This window comes from Pinus tabuliformis, chromosome 3_2 (genome assembly GCF_031772625.1).
Source record: "Pinus tabuliformis cultivar Carrire ecotype Pingquan chromosome 3_2, CPIR1, whole genome shotgun sequence".
NCBI classification, from domain to species: domain Eukaryota; kingdom Viridiplantae; phylum Streptophyta; class Pinopsida; order Pinales; family Pinaceae; genus Pinus; species Pinus tabuliformis.
The window spans coordinates 142,133,999-142,144,747 of record NC_142302.1 but is presented as its reverse complement, the minus strand read 5'-3'; the positions used below and the strand labels follow the sequence as shown (position 1 = coordinate 142,144,747).

General features: G+C 36.7%; 1 protein-coding gene across 1 annotated transcript; it reads right to left on the bottom strand.

Moving 5' to 3' along the window:
* Positions 1-1,093: 1,093 nt before the first annotated feature.
* On the bottom strand, positions 1,094-10,145 carry LOC149180223 (uncharacterized). Its single transcript, XM_089415971.1, has 9 exons — positions 9,985-10,145; positions 9,110-9,232; positions 6,799-6,879; positions 6,504-6,592; positions 6,283-6,357; positions 6,116-6,177; positions 5,937-5,999; positions 5,670-5,828; positions 1,094-1,413 (listed from the first exon to the last, which is right to left on the bottom strand). The coding sequence occupies exons 2-9, from the start codon at positions 9,230-9,232 to the stop codon at positions 1,343-1,345; spliced, it is 723 nt and encodes a 240-aa protein (XP_089272097.1). The 5' UTR covers positions 9,985-10,145; the 3' UTR covers positions 1,094-1,342.
* Positions 10,146-10,749: the final 604 nt, after the last annotated feature.

The window sequence follows — 10,749 nt, the reverse complement described above, 5'->3', positions numbered from 1 at the left end:
GATCAAAGATGACTGAATTCAAAAGGATTTTGCTCAGAACTTGTGCATTTCTATTATTGCTGTTAGTTGATTATGTATTTTAATGACCTAATTGACAGTTTTATAAGCAAATTTTAACATGCAAAGACAAATTTATATCCGATGACATCAGCATTTAAAGATTGCCCAACAACCCATCGGAGCTCTTTGAAATTTATTGCTGTCACCAAAATTGCTGCCAACACTTCAGGGATCAATGTCTGCAATGAAAATCTAATGATGCGGAAAAAAGATACAACTAGATAATAAGCAACATGCATGGTAATCATCTGAGGTCATTGACTGTAGCAGTATCTTGTGTGAAAGGAAATGCTGAAGTCCAAGTTTGTCAAAGTGAAAACTTTACATCCACTAACAATCCTATGCCCCCATAAGCTGCAGAAGCAACCTCATGGAATGCCTCGTATAAGTACCCGAGTTATTCGAGATATTTCACTTTCGCAAATTTAAGCCACTTAAGCCAAAAGAAGAAAACCACAATCACATGACGCTTTTACTAATCTACGAAAGAGAAAATATGTATTAAAAAATGTTAAAAAACTAGAGTTCAAATTTGTTTTATTTTAGAACCCCGCCCTTCATGAAGAAATTGTAAGAAAGCTTCCTCTGGTAATGTTGAAGACAAGAACTGCAAAATGCTAGGGGTACCTGGAGGTGAACATGAACAACGATATACTAAACATAGAATCTAGGAAATTGCGCTACTAGCAAGTAGAGAGCCCATCTCAGTATCATTATCTGGGCAAAAGAGTAACCTGCTAGTCCATTGGCAAATCATTTACAACCGAAGATTTGAACCTCTATAAATTTCCTAATATAAATATATTCGTCCAATTTAATCCCAGTCAAATGCTTTAGCTATATATCACTAATAATGTAGGGATCAATAACTTAAAACCGTGTAAAGTTTATCACAAACGTTCTACTCGTCCAAACCAAGACGCATACAACATTGCACCATTGATTATTATGCAAGCACCCACCTTATCATGTGCTGACATGAGTTCCATATTTTCTGAAACAAATAGAAATCTGGAAGGGGCTTGATAATCTGTTTGAATAAAAGAATGTACTGCTCCATTATTAGAATGGAAATTGTACATTTTTCTCTGTCAAATACAAAGTGAAATTATACTTGCCAATGAATGAGAATTTCACAAGAACCTACCTACAAAAAAACAGCCACCTCCAACTGGAGAGGTCTTAAAAGATATGCAAGATACACAAAATTCATATACTCGTTAAAATTCTAAGCTTCCAAGAGCAGGCATCCATATGTTCTAAGGCTAACTGTATCAGACAATCAGGCTACCGCAGGCACTCCATGGTTTTGTTCATCTGATCGAAAATCACGGCCTCTTCCTCTTCCACGACCTACAATCCCAAGACAGGAACAGTATATCAAAACATTGAAAAATAATTTATCATCTACTTTGACCTCTACATCCAGCACAGCAACCATGTAGAAAATTGTGCCTGTGGTTCTTACAATGCTTTAAACTAAGAACACAGTATTGGAAACCCTAGTATCAAAAATCGGACTAGGCTCCGGAATGGACCCTTTCTAAATGGAACTCACCGACCACCATCAACTCCAACGTAGAAAATTAGAATTCATAGATAAAGTTAAACAGAGGAAGCCTGTGAATTCCTGTTTAATAGCAACTATGATAGGTCAATCTGATTTCATCACTAAATGTGGAGTCTAATTCCTGCCTAGTCATATTGATATTTCAAGTGCACCAACAAATGCCCAGAAAAGATCCGAACTGTTAATCCACAAATTTTGACTGCCATTTAGATGGCAACAGTCTTATAGCACAGAAATACTAAGAGAACTGTTAGTGCATTGATCATTTTTTGTATATTAAACCAGTAAATGCAATAGAGATGATGTGTGGTGAATGTTGTCATTGCTGACAGAACTTAACTGGAGCTATATGCTTCATGTTACTTCACCACAGATCATAAGTCAGTAACTTTTTTAATAAAGCAATCACCAGTGCAAAAATGCCAATAAATTCAAAAAAAAGATACAGGCATTGTTTTCATAATTTCAGGTTTCCAAATAACACAAATTAATAAATAATAATAATAATAATAAGCATATTCCATAAATACGTGTCAAAATTTACCAAAGATTCAACCTTGGTTTTCCTGATCAATTTTTTTTGAAATCAACCAAAAAATAATAATTTGATTGAATTCGAAGTTCAATTATGACAGACTGCCAAATCCAATTGGCGCTTTCTTCACAGAGAATTTCCATGAACTTCACCGGTGCGGTGTCTTCTCTTGCCAAATTTGATTTTGGGTCTGCATGGATCTTAAGAAGAGGGCAATACACAATGTTGAACCAACTAGAGGAACTGAAAAAGTAGCAAGAGTGGTGTGTTTATTTAAAAAGATGTCTAATGGTAAGGAGCATTTGAGGTTGCAAAAATCACAAAGCCCTCATCTTTCTGAAATTACTCCATGTATTCAAAGTCAAGAATGACAAACACTACAATAGACCCAATACCAAGACTCGGTTTATAGTGGAATTTCTCCAGGAATAATATGCACATCTTTCTGAAATTACTCCATGTATTCGAAGTCAAGAATGACAAACACTACAATAGACCCGATCCCAAGACTCGGTTTATAGTGGAATTTAAAGGAGACTCCAGGAACAATATGCACCAAGGGGCAGCATAGCATAACATGATACCTAGACTTTTTCATGGTGTAATCTGAAGGGGTCTCCAAGAAAAATCCAGGGACAATGGGCACCGGGGGGGTTATAAAATCAATATCAATGGGTCAATTTTAATCATGGAGGGTATTCAATAAAGAGTCAGAATTTCAAGGTCACATTAGAGGCTGTGTCACATGGTTCGGGTTCAAGTTCAGGTTCAGCAATGATTAGGTTTGGTTTGAGTTCAAATTTTTTTACGAGGTTTGCCATTAGGTTTGTCTATATATATTTTGTAATGGAATGACAGTGATGTGGTCGAAATGGAGTGTTATTGCAATAGTGTCAATTGTGTTGGGAATGTTAGTTTAAACCTCTGCTGCTATGAGTTTCAGAGAGAAGACGGACAAGGGGGAAAGGATTTCAGGGATGAGAGGAGAGCACGCACGATTTCCAAAGGATGGGGAAGATGAAGGTATTGGCTTTGACATAAATATGATGTTTAAGATCTAGGCGTCAGTTAAGGTTAGACAAAGTTGAAAAGCACTTCTTCAACTTAGTGTTGACCAAGTTGGTTGATTGAAACAAAGACAAAAGAGATAATAGGAGGAACCTTTCACAATTTATAATTTTATACTTCTGAAAGACAAGAAGGAAAACAGCTTATTGTATGGTGTTGAAGTTCAATCCCAACATTTATTATAGTGCTTGGCATATAAGACACTTGGTATTTTCACTAGATTTCTGTCTTCCTTTTCACAAAAGCACTGGTTCTGATCTGTTCCCAGGATGATCAAGGAACGACTGGGCACCCCAGGGATGTTAGAGGCATTGCACAAACAACAACAATTTCCCATTTAATATCATCCCAGGCAGCACATGGAATATACGCCTTTAAGTAAGACAGTAGAGGGAAAAAGTGATGTTTAATCCAAAACAAAGATGCTTCACTAGCATGTGTTTATATTTAAAGTTAGAGGAAAAAAGTCAAATTTAATTCATTTTTAAAATGTTCACAGATATTTTTCCCAAGTCAAGAACTCCAGAATCTGGACAAGTGATTCCAGGGTCCATGTTCAGCAGGTGGTGCAGATTATGCTCCCCCGCTTCCAGCAAAACATATGTTGCAAGTAACAGAAAAGATCCATCTCATTCCTAATTTACTTCACCTTAGTTAGAGCACATATATTTAGAATATTTTCTTGAGTGCTAGAATCCCACTTATAGTTACACAAGAAGGAAGGAAACATACTTATGCAAGTTGCACTAAGTGCTCTGCTCATCAGTCAAGTAGCTTGAAGACATTCAGGTGTTTGATTGCAGGGGGTATGGCAGGAAAATATTTTGAAGGTTCCGTCTATTTTATGAAACAGAGAAGGGAAAATCATAGTCATAACCAAAAATATGATATACAGGTAGTTGTGATCATTGATTCCCAAGCCTGCATGTGATGGGGCCGTAATCTAATTATAGTTTTCATTGGTCAAGTATCTCAAATAATCCAGTTGTGCCAGCAAGTACAGCAGAAAATTATTTTGATAGTTGCATATATTTTGTGAAACTGCTGACTGAATATGGTAACTGTAACTAAGAATACAGTAGGCTAGTCTCAGGAGTGACCAAAAAATATCAAGCCTGGGTGTGACAGTTTTCCCAGATTCCAATATCGCATGCTCTAAACTATTACGGTAGTTATTCAAGATTCCAAAAGGAAATTGAAGTGCTGGCATGATAGATGAGAATGGAATCAGGGTATCATAAGAAAAAATGGGTTTATTGTGTTAGTAAATGAGCCATATGGACCTCAATGCAAAGTTATTGTTCCATTAAAAGATCTTTAACGTGATCTTAGATGCGGTTAGGAGATTACAAAAACATTCTTTATTTGATTTTGGACACACTTAAATTTGAAACTGACCAAAAAAAATGGTTACTCGGTCTATTATTCTAAAATAAAACACTAGGCATCCTTTTACTAAATTTAAAAATAGACAGCTAATGAAATCTATGACATATAAAAGTTAAATCACACTCCATGTGCTAACATTTATATGGCACAAAATAATTTTAACAGTTGCAGAACAACATTAAGATTAAAGACAAACTGAAGAATTAACCTCAAATTTGGCAAAACTTGTTTCCAAGACTTATATTAGCAGCCTATTATTATTAAATTAAAAGCTAGACACGTTGTTTGAAGGTTATGAAACAAGATTAGTATGGTTAAACGTAGAGCCAGTTCAACAAATCTTATTACAAAGGTACTGGCTACAGCTTTTAGAATCTCAATTTCATCATCAAACAACAAATTCATGTCTAAATTGTAATCATTGGGGATTCACCTATTCACTTCCAAAACAATTATGATTGTCAAGGGGGGTGGTGGGTTCAGTGGGCAACAGGATTCCAACCCCCTCAAGACATATTTGCTTAGAATTTGCCACTCAGGGGTTCCCCCACTTCCATTAAAAGGATTTCTATGAAACAAAAACTGACAAAGTTTCATCAAAAGGCTTGGCATAACCCACCAATGACATATAAGGCTTGGCTTGGGATGAAATATTTTCAGTTCCATGTCCCCCTTGCATAGGATATTTAAATAATGATAACCTAATTAAGAGAAATGGCTCATGGTAAGTCTGCCTAGTTACCCTGGCTAAAGACCAAATTAGAAATACATTGTTATAAGATATGAGTCTATATGCCATCTAAATAGCATGCAAACAAGAAGAACAGACATATATACAAAATAATTCACAGCCTGTGAAATTGCTGAACAATATATACAGCCTGTCAAAATGCTAAACATATTTACATGATGTAAAAAACATTTTAACAAGCAACTGACAATAAGAAACAGTGGTCTCTAAACAAATGTTAGAACCAGCAACATCTAGGCACCTTGCTAGCATGGCCTTTTAAAGGCATTCTTATGTGCAAAAAACTTTGTACCCACCTCCATCTTGCTGGGCTTCAAAAACACCATAACCTCTCCCACGGCCACGATAGCCACGACCCCTTCCACGGCCTCGGCCTCGGCCTCGACCTCGGCCTGAACCACGGCCCCTTTCCCAGTTTCCATCATTATAGTATTCACCACCAAAATTGCCATTACCTGAAAAGGGATACCATTTGTCATGATATTCAACAAGGACTTGTAACCTAAAAGACTAAGAATCTGAAATATCTTCAGTCAACAGCAATTTTCAAAATAGCTACTCACCTCTCGCTCTACCTCTTCCTCGAGCACCACGTCCCCTGCCTCTTCCGCCTCCAGGAGAACCCTCTACAATAGTAAAAGAGAAACAAATTGAATCAATGCACAAGAATATGTTTAACATTCAAAATAAGATAGAAGCTAAAATCTACAATCCTGAAACACACAAAAATTATTGTGATTACCTCCATCATATTCTAAATCATTCCATGGTTTTACTTGATCTGCCGGCAATGGTGGCTGGTATCTAAATAAAGAAGCTGAAGATTGTTAGAAAAAATAAAATACAAATATAGAACATTTCAATAAACAAAACCTGTACGAAAACAGACATTTATGCAAAACAATTTACCCTGTAGAGCTTGTGTCCAGTTCCTTGGTGGATAATGTTATTGTAATCATGGACACATGTCGTGTGGTTTCCAGCCTACAATTGAATCCATAGGCTAACCAATTGGTGATAATTTATAAACATATAAAACTCTAAAGTACTTATAACATTCAGTAACCGTGAAATATAAGCCACAGGACCAAAGAAACAGAACATAACAGGACTCCTCAAATAATACTTACGGAAGAAGTCCTTCCTCTAGTGGCTCCCAGGTATCAGTTATATCAGTTGAGCCAATAATTGTATTTTGATGAAGATCGGGTATCCTTCTCTGCAGGGGGTCAGTTAAGAAAACATTTTTGACAGAATGATCTAAAGCTTGAATTGAAATGAACTCAGAATAAACACTGTACCAACCCAACTAACCCTGAAACCTGCAGCTTAACTCATCAAAATATACAGATGTGGAATTTCAGGAAAAAAAGAAAGATAATTTATATCCTATTAAAAAAAAGGTCAGTAGTAATCATAACAAACCTTGATTAACTCAGCAATAGTCACAGTCTTGTTGATTGCTCTGCCCATAGCTTTCAGAACAATTTCAGACGATCCTTTATCCTTGAAAATAGCAGGAAAAAATTTATTAGATTTAGAAAATCATATATAACACAAACAACCCCTTCACTCAACTTAATTTCTTCAAAGGATCATACTTACTTTCTACACTGATATCATGTTGAATTTACACACACGGAGACGAGATTTTCACCAGAACTTGTACAATTTGAATTGCATACCAAATTTTTCCCAAAAATGGGCCAAGAATGTGTATTAAGCCAACTAAAAAAAGGTTAAGCCAATCAATGTATTGCCTTCTAAATTTGTTAAGGACGCCTCCCTAAACTTTACCCTACTACCAGATAGTTAAAATGGGAAAGCCAGGCACCCAGCTAAAAGTGGTCATTATCTATTTAACAATTTCAATCAAAATTATTTTGTGTTTACTTGTGCGGAGTCAACTTGGAAAAGTAAAATACAAGCATTCTCAAGCAAACTCATGGTATAAGCATCCCTAAGTCAAGGGACACCAAAAACATTTCCCTACTCTCCATGGAGCAATAGAACATCTCTCATTTCACAGAAGTATCCCCAAAGATAACAGGTCACTTTCCCTAAACCTCGAGGCATGGCAAAACACATGGAATGCATTTGTTGAGGGAGGGAAGGAATCCTAATGCTTAATAGAAAATTTCCATTTCTGCCATAGTTTATGGCATATACAAGCAGAGAGCAAATATCAGAGATATTTTAAGAGGACAGAACCTTGGGTTAGAGAGAAATATATCAAATCAAACTCTACAATGAGAATGACTTGTTCGCTGTGAAAGGTGCTATGATTATAGACATCTTATTTCAGATTACACAACACTTAGTATAGGGAACTATCAGAGGTTGCCAACAGATCATGTGAAGAAGCAAACGAGTAGAGATCAAGCAAAAAGACAAACACAAAGTTGAATCAGACTGTAAGAAGATTTTCTACTGATGAAGAAAAAACAAAGTTCAAAAATTTGTTCAAGAAACACAACGCTCACCATACATTGCAAAAAAGGCACCTTCAAAAACAGTCAATTAATGATATTGGATTTTGCACCCTCCGATGCAGATAAGGAATTAAATATGTTCTTGGTATATTTCAGTGTCACACAATCACAATTTACACCCTTCATGGGTAACATAATATAATTAGGGTTCAAACTTATTTATTAGATCTAATATTTTGAAATTAAAAGTTTAGGGGAATAGATAGAGATATTCAATGAATATGCCATCTCCCAACAATACAAGAGGATATAATATTTGTCCAACTGTAGAAAAAATGTTTACCTGGGTATGATGGTTGAATCCATCTGGCAAACAGTGATAATCCTCTTGCATTACTTGCACTAGGAGATTTTATGTGTTTACTGGCACCATCTACTATGCGATTACTAACTGTCTGAAAAGATTATTTTCAATACGTAACATTGCATAGGTAGAGTATTTAACCACCTTGAACAACAGGGAGATTTTATGCATTTTATATATATCAGCAATTATAGTATTCTAATTTGCAAGTATATCATCTCATAATTGAATGTTTTTAGGGCAGTGCATAAGTCGTCATTAAATTAATGTGTGCGCAAAATAACCTACTTGTATTTTGTCATTGATGTATTCAACTCCAGTTACATTGTTTGCCGGAAAACAGATTTCATGAAATATTATGATTTGCATCAGAATTGCAAACATCAACAGCAGCAAAAGATCATCAAGGGTCATGAAATGGGGCAATCAGAAAAAATGGGAAACTTTTCAGGACATCGGCAAACCTAAAAAGTACTAAACATATTAATCTCTTTAAAATCGGCAAAATTCAGAAACAAATCGCAAAGATAAGGCCAAAAAAATCATAATCTTTGAAGGTTGATTTATTGTTTTGGAGTAAACTTCACAATGTGGCCAATAAATGAGCAATGTTTAAAACAATCAATTGGATCCAATGCAAAGCCAATTCAGTGTTACATAAATGGTCAATGACTCCTTAGCTTAATTCTTGTCAACTAAATCTCAGGTGATCACATCAAAATCTCGAAAATCAGTGTAGCAACCAAAATATGGTTTGCAACTTTTTTTTTGATGGAACAATCAATAAGAATCATCCATATTACAGTTTACTAACATAAAAGCATTAACGTTACTAACAAGGCTTAAAATCGCTTTACTTCAGAGCAATCATGAAATAAGGAAAATGTCCTTGTATAAATAAAAATTTATAGGATTCAATATAAACAATATAAACGCTTACCTGAAGCAATGTCGTTGCATAGGTTATGTAATTTCGCATCCTTCCTTGTGTAGTGATACGGATTTCATTCTCACTTATTGGAGTTTCTGGCCTTGGCTTCTCGACTCTCTGGTACCGATCCATCTTGCAAAAAATTAAAAAGAGAACTCAATCAAATATATTCAGTAATCGACATCATGATGGACAAAAGCAGACTCGCCTTTTCATAAGAGAGGAAAAAATAAACACAAAACACAACGAAAGGAAAAACTATCCTGAGAAACTGCAATGAGGCGAATAAACTCGCCTGACAGGAAAATAAACCAAAACCCTACGTAGAGAGAAAACTAATGAATCGCAGCACGAAAACACAAAAATGGATCGGTACAGGCATGCTTGAAGAAGCTGAGATACTAAAGAGACGAAAACAAGAACAATGAATTTTAAAATATAAATAAACATAAGCACCTAGCATTGAAAAACAGAAAAGGTTAATCTTCATATGCAGGACACGATTAAAGCAAACTCAGTTCTATGAACAAACTGCAGCTTTACGGTGTAGCTAGAAAATATATTCAAAATTAACAAGAACGGAATTATCCACCGCTGATCTAACCTAGAACCCAAGCATTTACTTTGGAAACATCACGGCCTGCGAAAAAACGGCCGGCCGTAAAAGCATGGGCGACTCACTCCAAAACTAAATACCGTGATGCAAAGAGGCCCTAAAATAAACATTTAAAGAGAAAAATCCTATGAATTGCAGAGTCAGAAATTAAAGCTCTCGAACAAAGATCTAAAATTAAAAACTAAAAAACAGTCCTGCAATCAAAATCCTAAGGCGCGAAAAAAAAAATAAACACCTTAAATTTAATGCGTAGTTTAGTTCCCCTTACCTTGAAATGTCGAAGAGGCGAGGCAGGTGCTCTGGTGCGTTAGATATTTTGCCTTTGTAAACCTCTGCACTGCTCTTCCTTCTCTTTGAGTTTATCGCTATTCGCACGGCGAGCTCTTTCTCATTGTTTTCTATTCAGCTCTAAGGCAAACACCGCCCCTCTTCGGCTATATATGTAAATCGCTCAGACCGCTGGCGGCGTCGCTCACCAACGGGGGTGGTCACATGCGGAGACATTCTCGGCTAGCCGCTTTCTGCCGCCAAACATAGATAGGGTTTGTTCCGGTGCCCCCGGAATACTTTACCGTGGTTTTCGGCGTTCGCCGGTGATTCTATTGGTACGTCGCCGGCGCGCCGGGAATTATTTCACGGCGCGAGACCTTCTGAACGGGGCCGCCTTTTGACGAGGAGTGGCAGGAAGATTTTATCTGTAATGGACTAGACAGCTGCATCAGACGGGCCCACCGACACGACACACGTTTCTTTCACCCTTGTGGGGTCCGCTTTCTTGTTCCCTCTGCGCCCGCCCTTGGGATGCCGTACGTGGCTAGGGTTTAACTCCCCAGCCACGTTGTTTTAGGGCACGAGCGGACCCCTGAACAAAGCCATTAAAGCATTGATTTAGTCTCGTTAATGATTTCTTAAGTTGGATTTTATTTATTTTACTCTATTAGGTGGAATTTCGACAACAGCCAATAACGAGAGTATCATAGCAGCATGGGCCTACTTTTCAAAAACAACATTAGAGTGCATTTGAACTAGGTGA